Source organism: Lithobates pipiens, unplaced genomic scaffold (assembly GCF_037356315.1).
Source record: "Lithobates pipiens isolate NorthernLeopardFrog02 unplaced genomic scaffold, aLitPip1_a1.2 Scaffold_41, whole genome shotgun sequence".
Lineage (NCBI taxonomy): Eukaryota > Metazoa > Chordata > Amphibia > Anura > Ranidae > Lithobates > Lithobates pipiens.
Window position 1 is genome coordinate 3,160,405 of NW_027507861.1, and position 21,056 is coordinate 3,181,460.

The following is a 21,056-nucleotide window of genomic DNA, read 5'->3' on the forward strand; positions in this document are numbered from 1 at the left end:
TATATTCTTTCTGTTTTATTCTATTGAATTATATATATATATTTTTTTCTATTCTGTTCTAATCTTTTCTATTTGAATTAGAAATTTTGGAAGATGGTTAGTTACTTGTATACATCTATCACATCAACTTCTCATTTTGGGGCCCTGTACCTTGAGGTCACTTGGTGCTAGAAACCCCAAATTTGGAGATGTTGTAGTTCTAGTTCTACTGTGTTTGCATACCAAATTTAGGGTTTCTAGCTATAAGTGGCCCCGAGATACGTGGCCCCAAATTTGGGTCGCAAAATGTCATTCTCTGCTGCAGAAAAGTACTTGGCATATTGCCCATATCTCAGGGTCACTTAGTGCTAGGAACCCCACAACTTGTGGCAGGTGACATGGCAAGTGGACAATCCACAACTCGTGGAAGGTCACGTGGCACTTGTGGCCAGTCATGTGGCACTCGTGGCTGGTCATGTGGCACTCATGGCAGGTCACGTGGCACTCGTGGCCGGTCACGTGGCACTCGTAGCCGGTCACGTGGCACTCGTGGCAGGTGTCTTGGCAAGTGGACAATACACAACTTGTGGCAGGTGATGTGGCAAGTGGACAATACACAACTTGTGGCAGGTGACATGGCAAGTGGACAATACACAACTTGTGGCAGGTGACCTGGCAAGTGGACAATCCACAACTTGGTCACGTGGCAGGTTACATGGCACTTGTGGCCGGTCACGTGGCACTGGCGACCATGTCACGTGGCACTTGTGGCAGGTGTTGTGGCAAGTGGACAACCCACAACTTGGGGTTCGGGTTAGGCTTAGGGTCAGGGTTTCCCCTTGAAGAATAAGGCTTGGACTCAGTGATTGGAATAAATAAAATAATATTTTTTACTATTCTGTTCAATTGTTTTTCTATTCTTTTCTATTCTAATTCATTCTATAGGAAATTCGAATTTTGAAAGATGGTTTTATATATATATATATATATATATATATATATATATATGTATAACCATCTTCTGAAATTCTAATTTAGTATAAATTGGGTGGCACAGTGGTGTAGTGGATAGTACTGTCACCTAGCAGTAAGAATCCCAACCATGACACTACCTGCCTGGAGTCTGCATGTTCTCCCTGTGCCTGCGTGACTTTCCTCCAGGTACTCCGGTTTCCTCCCACACTCCAAAGACATGCTGGTAGGTTAATTGGATCCTGTCTAAATTGTCCCTAGTATGTATGAATGTGAGTTAGGGACCTTAGATTGTAAGCTCCTTGAGGGTAGGGACTGATGTGAATTTACAATGTATATGTAAAGCACTGCGTACATTGACGGCGCTATATAAGTACCTGAAATAAATAGTATAAAAATGTGGATCAAATTTAAATAGAAAATATTAGAATAGAAAATAATAGACTAAGAATAGACTATAATAAAATATAATATATATTATTTTAGTTTCCATTGTGTTGAGTTATTTTAAAATCTATTCTTGAATTTGAATTTATACTATTCAAAATTATAATTTCAGAAGGTCATATTCTTCTATTGTATTTTATTACATTCTATTAAATTCTATTCTGTTCTTTACTATCTTTGATTCTCATTCTATTGTGTTATTATTTTATATTCTATTTTACTGTATTCTTTTTTAGAAATCGATTTATATATTTTTTCAGTTTTTATTCAAATTCGATTCAAATTGTTTTCAAGTTAGAATGGACTAGAATTGTTTTTGAATTTGATTCCAATTGTTTTCATATTCAAATTCTTTTTTTCGAATTCGATTCAAATTTTGTCCGAATTCGGGTTGAAAAAAAGCCATTAAATCTAACTACTGCTATATTAGATCCATAACTCATTGGGAATCAGCTCAGAAACTACCTCTTAGGTGGTATTACACTCCTTATATTGCTGCAAAATGTTCCACAGATAGCCCTAATGAATGTTGGTGTGGTTGCGGCAAAATAGGAACTTTATTACACATGATATGGGAATGCCCCAATCTCAGGAGCTTCTGGGGAAATGTATTTAACCACTTTCAGCCCGGGACCATTTTGCTGGCTTAAGACCAGAGCACTTTTTGCGATTCAGCACTGCGTCGCTTTAACTAACAATTGCGCGGTCGTGCGACATGCCTCCCAAACATAATTGATGTCCTTTTTTCCCCACAAATAGAGCTTTCTTTTGGTGGTATTTGATCACCTCTGCGGTTTTTATTGTTTGCGCTAAAAAACAAAAATAGAGTGACAATTTAAAAAAAAAAACACATTCATTTTAGTTTTTGTTATAATAAATATCCCCCAAAAATATATAAAAAAACATTTTTTTCCCTCAGTTTAGGCCGATACGTATTCTTCTACATATTTTTGGTTAAAAAAATTGCAATAAGCCATTATTGATTGGTTTGCGCAAAAGTTATAGCGTTAACAAAATAGGGGATAGTTTTATGGCATTTTTATTAATAATTTTTCTAGTAATGGCGGCGATCATCGATTTTTATTGTGACATTATGGTGGACACATTGGAAATTTTTCACACATTTTTGGGACCATTGTCATTTATACAGCAATCAGTGCTATATAAATGCAGTGATTCCTGTGTAAATGACACTGGCAGTGAAGGGGTTAACCAGGGAGTGGCAGTGTAGGGGTTACATTTTCCTAAGGGCGTGTTAATAACTGTGGGGGGCTGGGCTTTGTGTTAGTGAACACTGATCTCTGCTCCAATCACACGGAGCAGATATCAGCGTCACTTGTTGCTAGGCAGAACGGGGAGATGCTGTTTACAACGGCATCTCCCCATTCAGCCGCCCCGTGAGACGATTGTGGGTATCCCCGCGGCGATCGAGTCCAGGGGACCCACGTCCGGACTCACGGGGGTTCCGACCGGAATGTAAGCGTGCCGCTGGTGGCACACACACAATGGCAGGGCGGCATATAAAAATGGACGTACCTGTATGCCAATATGCCTGCCCGTGCCATTCTGCCGACGTACATCGGCGTGCACCAGTCCGGAACTGGTTAAACTGATATGTAAAACCACTGGCATCATAAAAAAGGGTAACCCAGGAATGGCCATACTAAGCATTCCTGTAGACCAATACCCGCCTTCTCTCAGAGCAATGGTAATTCAGATCCTGATGGCAGCAAGACTGACGATTGCTAATAAATGGAAATCCTCCAATTCCCCAAACATCAGTGAGGTTGTTAAAAAAAAGTAGATGAAACTTTCAAATATGAGCAGATTACGGCCACGACAGAAGGAAAGTCTCCACGTTTTTACGCCCAGTGGGCACCTTGGATCAACATTAGACAAATTACGTCACACCCCTTGTTATCTGGAATTTTGGTTTTCTGGTTACTAAGATACAATATAAAGTTAGATGCTGTTCTGATCCATAATGTAAGTTGTATAAAACTCCGCTGTCATAAACAATGACGCACACTACCATGTTACCAAATAGATGCTGGATAATGTCCCACTATGTTCTCCTTCAATGTACCACTGATTAAAAAGCTTCTGAATATTGTACAAATGTATATCTAGAATTGTATTTGACAAATCTTTCAATAAAAAATATATATAAAAAAAGAAGCTACAACTTTCACACAAACCAATTAATATACATTTATTGGGATTTTTTGTTATTATCAAAGACAAGTAGCCAAAATTTATGACGAAATTAGATTTTTTTTTAATAATAATAATAATAATAATAATAATAATAATAATAATAGTAACAATAAAATATTTGATTATATATATATATATATATATATATATATTGTAAAAAAGTTTTGCATAACCACGCAATTTCCAATGCTATTTAGCACGGCGTTAAATTCAAATAAAAATGGCCTGGTCATGAAAGGGGAAAACCTTCCAGAGCTGAAGTGGTTAACAAAGTGATTTCCTATGACGGTCAGCTCCATCTAGTGGCCATAATGAAGTATTTTTCATAAAAGGCTTCCATTAGTAAAAACACAACAATACCGCACTATGACCACTAGAGGGAGCCAATGGTCATAGGAAATCACTGTATGAAAAAATATGGACAACATTCATCACAGCTGGGTGAATTCTTCTCATATTCATTCAACAATTAAATAAATGAGAACACTGAGTGTTTGCAAAGCTTACATCACATATCAATGAAAGGCAATGACTCCATTTTTATATTTTAATCATTTTTATTGGAAGTTCTCATATTGAACAATCAGTTACAAAATACAAAGTGTTACAAATGACAAGTGACATTGTCCATCCTTGTTTAGATAGACATATCACATTGACATGGAGGGATAAAACACAATATAAGTGGGATATTTGTGAGACAAGTCCTCCCTGTGCACGTGCCAATAATAAAGGACATCCAGGGACTCACACCCCCTTCACACACTCCCCACACATATATCCCCCTGCTTCTTATATGATGAGATCAGCCATGGAGTATATCTGAGGTGTATATCAGGGTGTGCTTCTTCCCCACATGAGACCTGTGATGTCCAACAACATTCATATAGAAGACATTTCCCGCACTCAAGGCACTAATACACCTCAAGGGTTGTGTGGGATCCCTGATGTACAGGAAGACAGGACTTCAGTGAGGAACATTTCCATCACTCAGGACAGGAATACGGTTTCTCCCCTGTGTGAGATCTCTGATGAGTGGAAAGATGGGACTTCCTTGAAAAACATTTCCCACAGTCAGAACAGGAATGCGGCTTCTCCCCCGTGTGAGATCTCTGATGTCTAGAAAGATCAGACTTCCCTGAAAAACATTTACTGCACTCAGGACAGGAATACGGCTTCTCCCCTGTATGAGATCTCTGATGTCTAGAAAGATTGGACTTCTCTGAAAAACATTTCCCGCACTCAGGACAGGAATACGGCTTCTCCCCTGTGTGAGATCTCTGATGTGTGGAAAGATGGGACTTCCTTGAAAAACAATTCCCACACTCAGGACAGGAATACAGCTTCTCCCCCGTGTGAGATCTCTGATGTGTGGAAAGATGGGACTTATGTGAAAAACATTTCCCGCACTCAGGACAGGAATACGGCTTTTCCCCTGTGTGAGATCTCTGATGTCTAGAAAGATTGGACTTCTCTGAAAAACATTTCCCGCACTCAGGACAGGAATACGGCTTCTCCCCTGTGTGAGATCTCTGATGTGTGGAAAGATGGGACTTCCTTGAAAAACAATTCCCACACTCAGGACAGGAATACAGCTTCTCCCCCGTGTGAGATCTCTGATGTGTGGAAAGATGGGACTTATGTGAAAAACATTTCCCGCACTCAGGACAGGAATACGGCTTCTCCCGTGTGTGAGATCTCTGATGTGTGGAAAGATGGGACTTCCTTGAAAAACATTTCCCACACTCAAGACAGGAATACGGCTTCTCCCCTGTGTGAGATCTCTGATGTGTGGAAAGATGGGACTTATGTGAAAAACATTTCCTGCACTCAGGACAGGAATACGGTTTCTCCCCTGTGTGAGATCTCTGATGTGTGGAAAGACGGGACTTATGTGAAAAACATTTCCCACACTCAGAACAGGAATACGGCTTCTCCCCTGTGTGAGATCTCTGATGTGTGGAAAGATCTTGCTTCTGTGAAAAACATTTCCCGCACTCAGAACAGGAATACGGCTTCTCCCCCGTATGAGATCTCTGATGTGTGGAAAGATGGGACTTCACTGAAAAACATTTCCCGCACTCAGGACAAGAATACGGCTTCTCCCCCGTGTGAGATCTCTGATGTAAGGAAAGATTGGACTTGTCTGAAAAACATTTCCCGCACTCAGGACAGGAATACGGCTTCTCCCCTGTGTGAGATCTCTGATGTGTGGAAAGATAGGACTTCTGTGAAAAACATTTCCCGCACTCAGGACAGGAATACGGCTTCTCTCCTGTATGAGATCTTATATGCACAATAAGATGGGATTTATAATGGAAACACTTCCCACACTCAGTACAGGAAAACCTCTTCTCTGTTGGAAGGACGGCACCGTCCCGCACAGTCTGAGGTTCCTCAGGATCAGAGGAATACGATGGTCCATCTACACTGTGTGGTGCCGGATGGACATTTGAGGTGGTCGGGTTTTCTCCTGGACTATACTGTGTGATGTCCTCATCTTCTACTTCACAGTCTGGAGACAAAGTGAGACAATCCTCTGAGGTTTTCCTCATCTCCCGTCCATCTACTAAAATAGAAATACAAAGATTATTACTAGACATGAGCTGATTGGTTCCCCTAAACCATGACTCCGCCCACATCAGGCAGCTTTGTCTCTGAGGATCTTACAATTCCCCCCTCAAGGTAACTAGTAAATGGGTCCTCTGATCTCCTACCAGATCATTTCTTTATTCATGGACCTTAGTCAGAGAGTGAGGACACAACGAGAACTGTCTATTATAGGAGTGACAGTGATGAGGGGATTATAGGACGAGTGTCCCCTCCCCCTCTACCACTCATTGCCATCTTCCCAACACAAGAAGTCCTGAACTCCCTGATTTAGTCATGAATAACAGCGGGGCTGAGCCCCACCAGAGGTCAGAGAGTGAGGATGGGGGAGAACAACCAAGATGAAGACTGGACTGATCCTGAAGACCCCCATCATTGGGTTATTGGCTCCTCCCCCATTATCACTTTCTGTTTAAGGGTCCAAAGTTTGAGGATGTTATCACATTATTATTGGGGGTAAAACCCCATAGTAAATATGTGTTTTTATCACCCCTGCCCCAACCACATCCCCTTTAGCTGCAGTGGCCAGGGGTGTACACATGTCATAGCCGCAACAGGAGTTATATGCATTGTCATGGTTGGTGGGTGTCAGGCTTGGTGGGTGTCATGGTTGATGGGTGTCATGGTTGATGGTTGTCATGGTTGATGGGTGTCATGGTTGATGGGTGTCATGGTTGATGGGTGTCATGGTTGATGGGAGTCATGGTTGGTGGTTGATGGGTGTCATGGTTGGTGGTTGGTGGGTGTCATGGTTGGTGGGTGTCATAGATGGTGGGTGTTATAGTTGGTGGTTGGTGGGTGTCATGGTTGGTGGGTGTCATGGTTGGTGGGTGTTATAGTTGGTGGTTGGTGGGTGTCATGGTTGGTGAGTGTCATGGTTGGTAGTTGGTAGGTGTCATGGTTGGTGGGTGTCATGGTTGGTGGTTGGTGGGTGTCATAGATGGTGGGTGTCATGGTTGGTGGGTGTCATAGTTGGTGGGTGTCATAGTTGGTGGGTGTCATGGTTGGTGGGTGTCATGGTTGGTGGTTGGTGGGGGACATGGTTGGTGGGTGTCATGGTTGGTGGGTGTCGTGATTGGTGGGTGTCATGGTTGGTGGGTGACATGGTTGGTGGGTGACATGGTTGGTGGGTGACATGGTTGGTGGTTGGTGGGTGACATGGTTGGTGGTTGGTGGGTGACATGGTTGGTGGGTGTCATGATTGGTGGGTGTCGTGGTTGGTGGGTGTCGTGGTTGGTGGGTGACATGGTTGGTGGGTGACATGGTTGGTGGTTGGTGGGTGTCATGGTTGGTGGTTGATGGGTGTCATAGTATGTGGGTGTCGCACCTACCAAGCATAACCCATTCAAGTGAATGAGGCCGCTCTGCAAGTGCCCTGCAACCTTGTGCAGTACAGAAAATAAGGGGTTAAAGCAGGCAGCATTGTTGCTTTCTCACCACCTGCTTTAACCCCTTGGACCTTACAGAAGCATGAAGTTGTGGGGCTCCTCCATGATGCCATTATTTACTTAAATGGGTTATAATTGGCAGGCAGTACACTGCTGCTCCTCTGAAAAGCGATCCAAGTGTGTGTTGACAGGTGGTGAGGAGGTGATATGTTGCCTCCTCACCACCTGATTTACACCCATGATTGCGGTGCAATGCACACTATTGTGACACAGTAGTATGGCAATTAGAGGGATAACTCAGGTTTGAGGAGGTGACACTGGGCAATACTGTGCCTGGTGATCTTTGACTCATCCATGTTGTTCAGGTAGGTCTCCACCTCGTTAAGGTTACCTACCTCTGCTATACAGACATATCCCTCCACCCGGCACTGCCAGCAAACAACAGAACTAGTAACCCCGGGAGAATTCCTCTGTCAGAGATCTCGCTAGATCCGGGGATGGGACAGAAGACCGAAGACACAATCCCCAGATGTCTAAGACAAGCAACACCTATAGAGAAAATCAACATTTTGCTGCCAGCTGAACCCCCCGAATCTCCATAAATCCATCCTAGATACATGAACTGTGTCTGCAGCACAGAGAAGGAAGATTATCCGAGAGAAATCCAGGAATACAGGACGGGGAACACAGCTCAGGAAAGTGACCAGGGGATTACAGGCTGATATCACCCCGCCCCCGCCCTACTCTGGACCAATCAGTGAGCAGTATGGGTGGAGGAATGTATTTCGTGTTAATGACCCACCTGTGCTGATCTCTGTAGGAGTGTCCTCCTCTATAAGTGTCCCCGTTATTCCATCCTCCTCCATAGACTGCTGATCATCCCTCACATACCTCTCTTCTTCTTCTGATTTCACCTCAAATTCTATATCGATTGGATCTCCACTCTAAATCAGGAAAATGAGAGAAAATATCATCTGTAAGATAGAAGATTTATTACTGTGACATCACAGATATAAAATCCACACATCTCCATCCATGTTCTAGATGCTCCATCCCACCAACCTTGTAATAATGGGGGATGGTGAGATCTTCCTGTGTGGAATCCCGGGAATACAGAGGATGGTGACATCTCTCTGGGGGGTTCATGTAGCTGGATGTCTCCACCATGGTGTCCTGGTACAGATCTTTGTGTTCTTTTAGGAACTTTGACTCCTCCATCACCCCATCCTCCTCATCATCCTCTTCTTTTATCTCTTCTTTAACATCGACTTCAGAATCACTGAGGTTTCCACTCTGAATATATAATAAAAATGACATCAATTATAATGTAGTAAGGTCCCGGGCCCCCTTTGGTCTAATGAGACCCTCCAGAGTTAGGCACAGCTGACATCCTTCTATGCAGATAATGGTGTGTGCAAGATAAAGTAGATTAATGGGCACCAGATACTTCTTGAATGCCAAGAGATTTATTGTTTCTTGAACTGAACTGTGGGAGAGAGGGTTGGGGCCAGGACACCCTTAGTAGTTGCAGTGTTATTTGGCAGACTCTGAGACTTCTATAGGTAGACAGCGGTGCAGGGAAAGGCATCCAGCAAGACACCACATCTGCACGAGTAAGGAAGCCATCTCTTATGGCAACAGTCTTATAACAGTTTCTAACACAAGTTGTAACAAACTTCTTTACTTCCTTTACAATCTGCTGTTATAGATCTTCACTCCACTGATCTCCCAGTTTCTCTCACTGGACTTGTTGATCCACCGCCACTGAAACCCCTGAGCTCTTCCAACCTTCTCACTCAGTATCTTCCTCAAGAGTCTCCCCCGCCTCCCTACTGGGTCCCTAGCTTGACACTCACAGATACTCCTCAAGTGTCACCTCGCTGGCTGGCTCGGTCCCTGACTTGACACACAAGGCTTCTCTGCAAGCATCACCTCCGCTGGTTGGGTCCCTGGCTTGAAACCTGGTGAAGTTTCCCAACTCTTCACTGTCCCCGGTTGGTGAGAATGCTGCTCTGGTACTTGCTTCAGCTACTCACATTGGTCCCTGGTAATAAGGTGGATGGTCCCTTAGTAGTGACAGCTTCCCCTCTACCTCCGTCCATGACTGGTTCTCCAGCTGTCAGAACCATCACTTCTGGTTGGACTGCAAGCCGCCATCCCAACCCTATGCTGCTCTCTTCTTTATGGATAGGCCCTCAGACAGCCTAGCAGCCAGATGTCCCCGGGATAGGCCTCAGGCTCTGGCCTAGCAGACCAGGGCAGCACAACACACATCCACCCAGACAGCCGTCCAGGTGGCACAGAACACCGATCACCTGACCTCACCCAAATAAATAGGCTCTCCCAGCAGGCCAAGGGATTCAAGAAAATCCCTGCCCATTTGCTGAGACACCATATCTATTCCTAATCTTTCCTTGCAATGCTCTTGTCTTATCTAATGCCACCAGATACCCGGCCACCTAGTTCCAGAAGAGAGAGGTGCAGCAATTGCAGAATTAAGGTGAGATCATTTGACCCCTAACCATAGGTGTGCGCAGCCTATTGCATTAGGGTGTGCACTCCAAAGTTCAAACACACATGAACACCACATGATGTCACAGGAAGGGGGCTCTGATGGTGGGAGACAGTTGATTGAGAGCATATTACGGCACACCCTAAATATGGATGTAATGTGTTCCTAAGGTTGAACCTAGACTTTAATATAATGGGGGCATTTACACTGATCACTGGCACCCTCAACCACCCACATGGTGCTGTTCCTGGATAATGCTAATGAACATGGGGTGATTAGGGTGTGCCCAGACACACACGGCACACCTGTGTGCACACCTATGCCCTGCAACTATCACTCGGCAAATAAATTTAGGAGCAACCCTGCCAAAACATCAGGGTGCTACATCCTCCCCCTGCCTAGGAAACTACATCTCATAGTTTCACTGAAAAAAATAATAATTTGAGCCCTCAAGCCTGAGAGTGAATGTCCTGGCAAAAGCTGGGATGGGAGGGGAAATAAGGAAAGGAATAATAATAAAAGTAATACAAGGGGCGTACCACATGAAATAAACATATGTAACATATACATAAGTGAATGGTAGTTCACACAAGGCAGATAAATATCAGACATTATGTACAATTTATGTGTGGTATACCACCCAAACAATTGAGGGAAATATAAACATCAGCCTTATATCCTAACTATCTATCTAATATATACAATAATAAAGAGAATGAATATTTATCATTAGGGATGAGCCGAACACACCCTCCCGGTTCGGTTCGCACCAGAACTTGCAAACCGGTGTTCTGCCTAATACAGTCCGCCCATCATATGTTGTCCACTCCGTACTGCGCATGCGCAGTACGGAGCAGCCGAAGGTTCGGAAAAACTCCGAAGTTGAACGGCGCCTGCGCCGTGAGTGGAGGAGGTAGCCCCACTATCCAAGCGGACATAGGGTTAAGAATTTTAGAGGGCCCCTCGCGGGCGAGCTTCGCTCGCCACGCTTCGGGCTCGGCCTCGCTCCGCTCGGCTCTTTTTTATTCTAACTCTATGTCCACTTGGATAGTGGGGATAGAACCTGGACTCACGGCGCAGGCGCCGTTCGTCCTCAGCAATTTTCGGAATCTGTGTTCCTGTGTACTGCGCATGCGCAGTACGCAGGGGACAGCTTCTGATGGGGGACACTATTTTACAAGACACCGGCAAAAGTCTCTGGGACACGAACATGAAAAATTGAAAGTGCTAATTTTAAAGGCTTATATTCAAGCTATTGTCATAAAAAGTGTTTGGGGACCCGGGTCCTGCCCTGCAAAAAAGTTTTAAAAATGTCAGGTTTTTTTTCGGGGGCAGTGATTTTAATAATGCTTAAAGTAAAACAATAAAACAGAAATATTCCTTTAAATATTGTGCCTGGGGGGTCCCCTTTGTTTGCCTGTAAAGTAGGGCATCTTTCCCCTGTTTATAAAGGAAAGATTTGAATTTAAAATTGCTTGTGGCTGTAATGTATTATCGGAAATATCCATAAAAATCATTGAAATAAGGGGAAACCCGCCCCAAAATAAAAATAAAATGGCGTGGGGTCCACCCAAAATCCATACCAGACCCTTATCTGAGCACGCAACCTGCCAGGCTGCAGGAAAAAGGGGAGGGATGAGAGAGCGCCCCCCACCTGAACCGTACCAGGACACATGCCCTCAACATGGAGAGGGTTTCTTGGGGTCCCCCCAAAACACCTTGTCCCCATATGGGGCCTCATCATCAAAACCCTTGGCCGGTGGTTGTGGGGGTCTGCGGGTGGGGGAAAGTAGACATGGAAGTGTGGTGAGAGGGAAGTTGATGGGGAAGTGAGGGGGGAGGGAAGAAGATGAGGAAGTGGGGGGAGAGGGAAGTAGATGGGGAGGTGGGGGAGAGGGAAGTAGATGGGAAAGTGGGGGAGAGGGAAGTAGACGAGGAAGTGGGGGGAGAGGGAAGTAGATGGGGAGGTGGGGGAGAGGGAAGTAGATGGGAAAGTGGGGGGAGAGGGAAGTAGACGAGGAAGTGGGGGGAGAGGGAAAAAAAGGGATAAATGCCTGCTATTTGTGGACAGTGTGTGTGGGGGGGATGCCCGCTATTAATATCAGGTGATTTAAAAAAATTGCGTTCACTGGGGGGAATGATGGGCATTAGTGATTAGTAGGAAAAAGGGGGAAGGGGCAAGGGTGTAAGAAGTTCTCAATAGAGAGACAGTAGGCAGTGCTGCTCAGTGGCTGGACAGGGGGAAGTGGGGGGGTAGGACGGTAAATGGGGGGGCAGAAGTGGGGAAAAGGGACAATAAAGGGACAGAGGGGCGGTGAAGTTGGGAAGGGAAAGTCGGGAGGACAGAGGGATAGATAGGAGAAAGTGAGGGACAGGGGTTGGATAGGGGGCAGAGGGGTAAACAGGGAGGCAGTGGAGAAACAAGGAGCTTAACAAGAAGGCAGTGGGGATGGGAAGGTAGTGGTGCTCAGTGGGAGATGAATACCTGGCTCATGGTGTCCTGGTCTGGAGGTTGATGTGTAGCTCCTCTGATGAGTCTTCTATGGTTGGGGTCCTCTCGGCTGGTCCCTCTTGGTTCCTCTGATGAGTCTTCTATGGTTGGGGTCCTCTCGGATGGTCCCTCTTGGCTCCTCTGATGAGTCTTCTATGGTTGGGGTCCTCTCGGATGGTCCCTCTTGGTTCCTCTGATGGGTCTTCTATGGTCGGGTGACTTCTGACTGGAGATGAAGGGGGAAATCTCTCCCAACTCTTGGCTCCTCTTCCTCCTGCTCAAAAGTTGTCCACAATCAGGGGAAAGTTCTCCTTAAAGTGTCTTTCCACCTTGTGGGGGTCCTAGGCCTGCAATGTGCAGACTGTAGACATGAAGCTGATTCTGCTCTGACCTGTGTGAGGATCTTCTCTGTCTCTCCTCCGTGTCCCCGATGGAAGATGGAGGCTTCGTGTCCTGGCTGAGAGGTGTGAGGGACGTTCTTTGTCTGCACTACAGATCTGGGAAGACTCCAATCACATTGTGAGCCAGCTTCCTCATAGGGAGCCCCTCCCCCACAGATGGCCTGGAGCCATGCTGACTACAATCACAGTGCGGGGGAGGGGGTTTCACAAAGAGGACCCCTCCCTCCATTCTCTGGGATGACACTATAGTTGGATAAATATAGAGAGAAACAAGACAAACTTTTGGATTTCATGCATATGCACTGCGCTCTTCATTAATCAGAGACTTTAATACATCTTTATATACCTGTGACTACGATTTTGGATACAATTGGTTTGGCACAGTATATGGACTATTTTTATTTCATTTCATTTTAAATTTTTATTTTTATAGCGCAGCTTTTTTTGATTTTATAGTTGGATAAATGGTTCTATATTTAGGATGTATCCGGTCTATAAACCAGAGGCTCTGGATGGACAGTTGGATAAATTGATCATTTGTGTGGGGGAGGGGGGGGTGATCTATAGGGAGTGTATGAGGGAGTGAAGTGACATGTGAGGTTATTTGTTGGAATCTGTTTGTGCAGAGAAAGCAGACAAGTTGTTATAAGTTTTTGTTAAATGGAGGGCTGTGTATGGGGGAGGGGTGAGAAGGTGGGAGGGCTGTGTATGGGGGAGGGGTGAGAAGTTGGGGAGGGCTGTGTATGGAGGAGGGATATGTATGGGGAAGGGCTGTGTATGGAGGAGGGATATGTATGGGGTGGTGCTGTGTATGGGGGAGGGGTGAGAAGTCTTGGAGGGCTGTGTATGGGGGAGGGGAGGGCTGTGTATGGGGGAGTGAAGGGCTGTGTATGGGGGAGGGGCAGTTACATGTAATGAGAAGTAGAGACACTCCCTCTAATATTAGAGGACAGGATTGGACAATTCCAGTAGAGGGGGAGGGGTAGGTAACATTGGGGGTCAGTCACAGCACACAGCCCATGTTATTGTGTGTATAATGCGTGTTCTCTGGTGTGCAGTGTGGGGGCGCTGTTGTGCGGTGTAATGAGGTGTTAGGCTCTCCTCTATAGAATTCTATGGGCTCTTTGTAATATTATACAAGGTGTGGGAACGCTCGGCACAAACAATACAACCTCACATTGTTTTCTGTGATGGTGACGGAAGCCATAGAACATCGGGAACATCGCCTTGTTCAGCTGCCCATACACTCCTACAATCTCCTTCCAATCTTTTCATTGGAAGATCCTTCCCTCCATTCTCTTCTGGTTAGTGAAGGGAAATGGAAGTGTGTGATGGCGGTGATGAGGAAATTGGAAGGAGTCGGATGGAAAATGTTTCTGGAATGAAGAAATTTCTAGCAGTGAATGAGATTTCATTCCGGAAAGTCCATCATTCCAAACACACGGGACATTCCAAGCACAAAGGACATTCACCATGGGAGTCATTGAATGTACTGATGAGAATTGTCATATGGAAGTTTGTACGGACGTTCATTTGATAATCTCCTTGTGTATGGCCAGATTAATTGTTGGTGTGAATGAACCCTAAAGGTGACCATACACTATACAATCTGATTGTACAATCTCCTTTCCATCATCTACATAGTACAAGGATCTGCCCGATCCCATACACACTGAATGGAAGGTTTGGGTGTTTCCTCCTATTACATTGTTTTGCAAACATTAAAATAAATAGAATTCTGTTCCAGAATCCCCTAATATGTACCTTGTCACCCCCTCCTCTGTTCCCTGCACTGCCCCTCCCCATAGTGACTGGACATTGTTCCCCATGATCCCCCTCAAAATAGTGACCCAAATTGTTCCCATTGGTTCCTCTTTCTTTTTCCAGAAGTGACCCCACATTGTCCTCCATAGTTCCTCCCTCCATTATGATGACCCCACATTGTGACACTATACTGCCCCCTATGGTCTCCTCTTCTATGCTCCCCTCCGCTCACATTGACCATTCTTCCCATGAGGCCCAAAATTACCTAGACCATGGTCCTCTCTCCTCCCCTCTTAGTGACATCACATTACCCCCCATGGTTCCTCTCCCCCTTCTTAGTGACAGAGGGGGAGGGGTGTTTTCAGTGGGGGAGGGGGTGTCCTCAATGCAGAAAAAGAGGGGGTGTTCTCTGTGAAGAATGGGAAGGGGGTGCCCTCAGTGGTGGGGAGGGGGAGGGGGAAGTCATCGGTACAGGAAGGGAGAGGGTGTCCTCATTGGAGGGGGAGGGGTGTCCTCCTAATTTTGAATCATTATTGGTTCAGTTATCATTATTGATATGACAAGGGGAGGGACAAGGCTCACAGAACAGAGATTGTACAATCAGATTGGAATGTATATGGACGTCCTTATCCTGGACATAGAGGAGTATTTTTTTTTTAATTCAAACAGCGTGTAGAATGTACATTTCCCACACATTGGAAGGGGATGGGGGAATCCCTCCCGCTGTGCTATTGTGTTCTGACAGTGGAGACCCTCCCCCGCTATCAGAATACAATGATCGGTGTTGCCACCTATAGCCGGTGGTATTGATCATTCAGGTAAAACCTGACAGACTGGTTGTACACAAATTGATCAATAGACTGACCTGTGAACAACCAGAAAGCCAATACATGGATCAAAATACATCCAATCACTTATTGTACCTCTGTGCAGCCTGTGTCCCCTCCCCCACACCATCATTATGTAAATGTATGTTATACCGCGCATGCAGAAGATGGAGCGTGTGATGTCATGTCCCTCGTCTCACACATGCGTCGTACAACATTCCTTTCATCTCCTCCAAGATCTCCGGGAGAAAGTTTTCCCCAAGAAATGAGTGTCATGGCGTCCAGCACATGTACAAGATGAAGTGTATGAGGTGATCCCCCGGTGTGTGCAATATGAGAGTCCTGAGAGATGTGAGAGCTCAGCTCCGGATCTCTCTGAAGACACCAGTGTGATCAGCGGAGGAAGGAAGAGGACACAAGAAAGGCAAAGCTCCTCATACACTAGGAGATTATTGAAGGAGAATTTGGAGAAATCTTCTCACTACTAGAGATGGACGAACCTCCGACGGGACGTTTCGCAAACGCGGCCGAAAGTTTGCGAACCACAAAGTTTGCGGCAGGCCCCTTTGACTTCAATGGCAGGCGAACTTTAAAAACCTACAGGTCATATTTTCAGCCACAAAATAATTACTAGCTGTGCAAACATAGTCCCACCACATGGCCACTGACATAACACATGTATGAGGTGAATCTGGGATCGACAACTACAAGCATTCTTTTTTATCTGTGAAATTTTGACAATTCAGGACTCAGGAGCGCATGAAGGCCATGAAGGAGAGGAAAGGTCAGGGTAGGCTATGAAGAGGGTGCAGGAGATGATCACCAGCACTGTGATATAGAGCAATGACACCAGCACTGTGATATAGAGCAATGACACCAGCACTGTTATAGAGTGCACTGACACCAGCACCGTAATGTAGAGCATTGACACCAGCACCATAATATAGAGCACTGACACCAGCACTGTGATAGAGTGCGCTGACACCAGCACCGTGATATAGAGCACTGACACCAGCACCGTGATAGAGTGCACTGACACCAGCACCGTGATATAGAGCAATGACACCAGCACTGTGATAGAGTGCACTGACACCAGCACCATAATATAGAGCATTGACACCAGCACCGTAATATAGAGCACTGACACCAGCACCGTAATATAGAGCGCTGACACCAGCACCGTGATAGAGTGCGCTGACACCAGCACTGTGATATAGAGAACTGACACTAGCACCATGATAGAATGCACTGACACCAGCACCGTGATATAGAGCACTGACACCAGCACCGTGATATAGAGCACTGACACCAGCACCGTGATAGAGTGCACTGACACCAGCACCATAATAGAGTGCACTAACACCAGCACCGTGATATAGAGCACTGACTATACAGCCCTGCACCAGCACCCTATATATTGTACACCTATACCAGTCCTTTCAAGCACCTTTGTGGACCTAGTAGCTAGTGATTTGCAGACTGTCCCTCAGTCACTACACTGATAAAGGACTTCTGCAGAATAGGGCAGCAGTCAGCAGCAGTGCACCACAACCCTATATATTGTACACTTATACCAGTCCTTACAAGGACCTTTGTGGACCTAGTAGCTAGTGATTTGCAGACTGTACCTCAGTCCCTAGACTGATAAAGGACTGCTGCATAATAGGGCAGCAGTCAAGTATAATATTCTTTCTATATTTGGAAGAAAGTATATTATAAGTGTACAACTCTATATATCGTACAACCATACCAGTCCTTAAAAGGAACTTTGTGGACCTAATAATAATAGCTAGTGATTAAACTGACTGTCCCTGCTGCACACAGCGTCCTGTCCCTCCCTACACTGACAAAAGACAGGCTGCTGCAATCACCAGCACAGCAGTGCACTGAACCCTATATACTGTACTGCACCTATACCAGTCCTTAAAAGGACTTTTGTGGACCTAATAGCTAGCAATTTGTGTCACTACAGTCTCTCCCTGCTGCACACAGCATCCTGTCCCTAAACTGACATAGGACAGAATGTAAAATGGCCGCCAGATCAGGTCTATTTATGAGGTAGGGGGAATGTCCAATTGTCCATGTGCTGAAATGTCTCCATTGGCTGTCCTGTACCCCATGATGGATGTGTCATCATGGGTCAAAGTTCTTTCACACTGTAAACACATATGTCCGCCGGGCGAACAACAGCAATAGTACGCCGATCGGCAAATGGCGAACACGCAAAGTTCGCCGTGAACTGACCGCCTGGCGAACAGTTTGGCCATCCCTACTCACTACATTCCATGGATTGATGAATGACGCTCAGAAGGAGTTCAACAATTCATTTCCTTTTATCATCTCATTTTGGAATGAATGGAATTTACTGAATGAAAACCACATTCACTGCTAGAAATTCATTCCTTGGAGAAAAATTCCCCATCCTGCTCCTCCCAATCTTCTCCTCACTGCACTCAATAATCAACATTGATTTCCCTCCACTAACCAGAAGAACATCCAACAAACCTTCTTCATATGACCAATCTGGAATGAGATTCTATTGTGTCATCCCAGAGAATGGAGGGAGGGGTCCTCTTTGTGAATCCCCCTCCCTCCCTGAGTTTGTAGTCAGGGTGGCCCCAGGGCATCTGTGGGGGAGGGACCCCCTGTGAGGACCCCAACCGTAGAATACTCATCAGAGGAGCTCCACATCAACCCCTCGAACAGGACATCATCAGCCAGGTATTAATTTTCCAATTCACCCCACTGCACCCCATCCACTCATCTGTTCCCCCACTGCCCCTTGCCCACACCTCTGTCCCCCTATGGCCCCCTGTCCCCCAACTACTCCTATGTCCCCCCACTGCCCCCTGTCAAGCCCTTTTGTCTCCCCCACTGCCCCTATCTACCTCTCTGTACCCCTGCCTACATCCTTGTCTCTCTACTGCCCTTTGTCCTCCCATGTATCCCCTTACTGCCCCCTTGTCCTCCCATGTGTCTCCCTAGTGCCCCTTGTCCTCCCACGTGTCTCCCTAGTGCCCCCTTGTCCTCCCATGTGTCCCCCTACTGCCCTCCATCCTCCCATGTGTCCTCCTACTGCCCCCTGTTCCTCCCATGTGTCCTACTGCCCCCTGTCCACCCATGTGTCCCCCTACTGCCCCTTGTCCTTCCATTTACCCCCCTACTGTCTCCTGTCCACCCTCTGTCTCCCTGCTACTCCCCTCTCTACCCTCACTGCCCACCAGTCCAATACCACTTATTTATTCACTGAGCACCCCTGTCTTCCCTTGCTCCTCACTAAGTCCTCACCTTTTTCACACTAAGCACCAATGCCCAACATTTCCTCTCAGTGATCATCTTTTTTAAAATCAACTGATAACAATAGAAGGTATCCCCCCACACACAATGACCATGGACAGTAGGCATTTTTTCTTACCACCTACCTCTCAATGTCCACCTCCCCCCACTTCTCTATTCCCCCAACTGCCTCCCCCTTTCCCGTCTACTTCCCTCCCCCTCACTTTCAGTGAGTGACTTGTATAGAATTACCTATGCAAACTGAATCGCCTCAGGGCGCTTTCTTGCCACCAGAATCCATCTGCGGCTTTTGCGAGGTCCTTAACCCCGTAAGGTCCTGACAAGCTTACAAACACATACAATATTGACATACACATATTAAGGCAAATTATTTTAGACATAAACACTGATAGGTCAATTAGGATGACTGGGGGTTGGGACTTTAAATGAAGCAGGCAGGTGTAAAACATTTAAATGTATTGGAAAATCAATGGTAAGTTGCATGAGGGTAATCATGAGTACACCAAGAAGACCAATATATTCCATTCAATGGATAAACATACAGCAATAACAATTGACCACTAAAAATACAAATCTCATATTACAAGTGATCATTAAGCAAGTAAAACATATAGTTGGCATAAAACATGGCATATAGTAGCTCTATGCATTTCGTGGATTCATCCACTCTTCAGGAGCATGCACGTGGAAAACTGAATGCTGTAGTATAATAATAAGAATATCTGTAAGGTCTGACCCTGTCACGGAAAGCAGAGATTAAAATAAAGTAATTAGAAGTAATATTGGCTAGGATAAACCCCCCAAAACCACTCTCAAAAGTACTTACATTATCTGTATCTATGCAGTAGCAATGTGCCAAAATGAATCAGAATAACCCCATATGGGTATCACTGGTGGGAGCTGAGGTGGTTAAGGCAGACCAGGACTGGACAAAGGTGGTTTCCAAAAAAGGAAATTCCAAAAATGAATAATGGTCAGCAGTGACCATATGTGCTAAAAATAAAAGAAAGATTGTAAAATAGGTTGGAAGATCATATTATGTGGTACAATAGGTCATCTGTCCTAAACTTGGTAAAGGATAGGATGATGAGATGCTAATGAGTGTATAGGTAAGGTTAACTTAGTGAGAGTAGAAAGTTGGAATGATTAGAAAAGTGAAATACATAAAATATTTTAAGAAACCATATCAACCAAAGAGATTAGATTAAATAAAATAGCAGTGCAGCATAAATCAAATAGTGAAAAAGTGAAGATCATATTACCTAATAGACACTTCAGTGTTGAGTGATCCACAAAGTGTGCAGATAGAAGGCTGGAACCACCATGTGAGTCAATCTGCCCCGGGAGACTTATAAGGGCTAGTCTGCCACACCCACCAACGTCACGTGGGAGCAAGCACTAAGGAGGATAGGCAGCTGCAGCCAGGCGGAACCGCCCCCAAGCAGAACAGTGCCAAATTATTCCTCCACCTGGCTGCTAGATGTAAAAATTAATGGAAGGTGGCGGCGCTAAAGACATGGTGCAGCGGTTCCAGCACATAAAGCGTGACATCGATGTGTAGTGCAGGGAGGTCCACCCGCCCTATAGAGAGGGGAGGAGGGAGGCCCCAAGGTGATGGAGCGACTGCTCCTATCTAAAACATGTGACATATGCAACTGCCAGGGATATTAGCCTATTTAAAATGGGGGTGGGAGGTAAAACGGGGCCCCATCCCATGGCGATTAGCCTGGTGGAAGGGGGGAATTCCTATATTAGATGATCTAATCATTGCATGGTTTAATTGGGTATTAATCAGACCTAAAGTGATATAACCAAGCGCGCTTCCATCCCTAATTTATTTAGAAGAAAAAGAGAATGTTGGGACTTTAAATGAGGCGGTGACAGGGTAAGGTCAGTTGCCTCCATCCCTATTTGAATAAAGCAATCAGGATGACTGGGGGTTGGGACTTTAAATGAAGCATGCAGGTGTAAAACATTTAAATTTATTGGAAAATCAATGGTAAGTTGCATGAGGGTAATCATGAGTACACCAAGAAGACCAATATAATAATAAACACTGATAGGTGGCACTGATATGCGACACAGATAGACACACGGATTGTCATGGATAGGTAGCACAGATTGTCCTGGGTAGGTGGCATGGATTGGCAT

The 21,056-nt window shown here is 45.4% G+C and overlaps 1 protein-coding gene across 1 annotated transcript in view; it reads right to left on the bottom strand.

Moving 5' to 3' along the window:
- Positions 1-4,601: 4,601 nt before the first annotated feature.
- Positions 4,602-21,056, bottom strand: part of LOC143956763 (uncharacterized) — a 129,640-nt gene continuing 113,185 nt past the window's right edge. The window contains exons 8-9 of the mRNA XM_077466945.1: positions 8,416-8,551; positions 4,602-6,184 (exon numbers count right to left, since the gene is read on the bottom strand). Of these exons, the coding sequence (XP_077323071.1) occupies positions 4,602-6,184; positions 8,416-8,551 (1,719 nt within the window). The remainder of the gene's footprint in view (positions 6,185-8,415; positions 8,552-21,056) is intronic.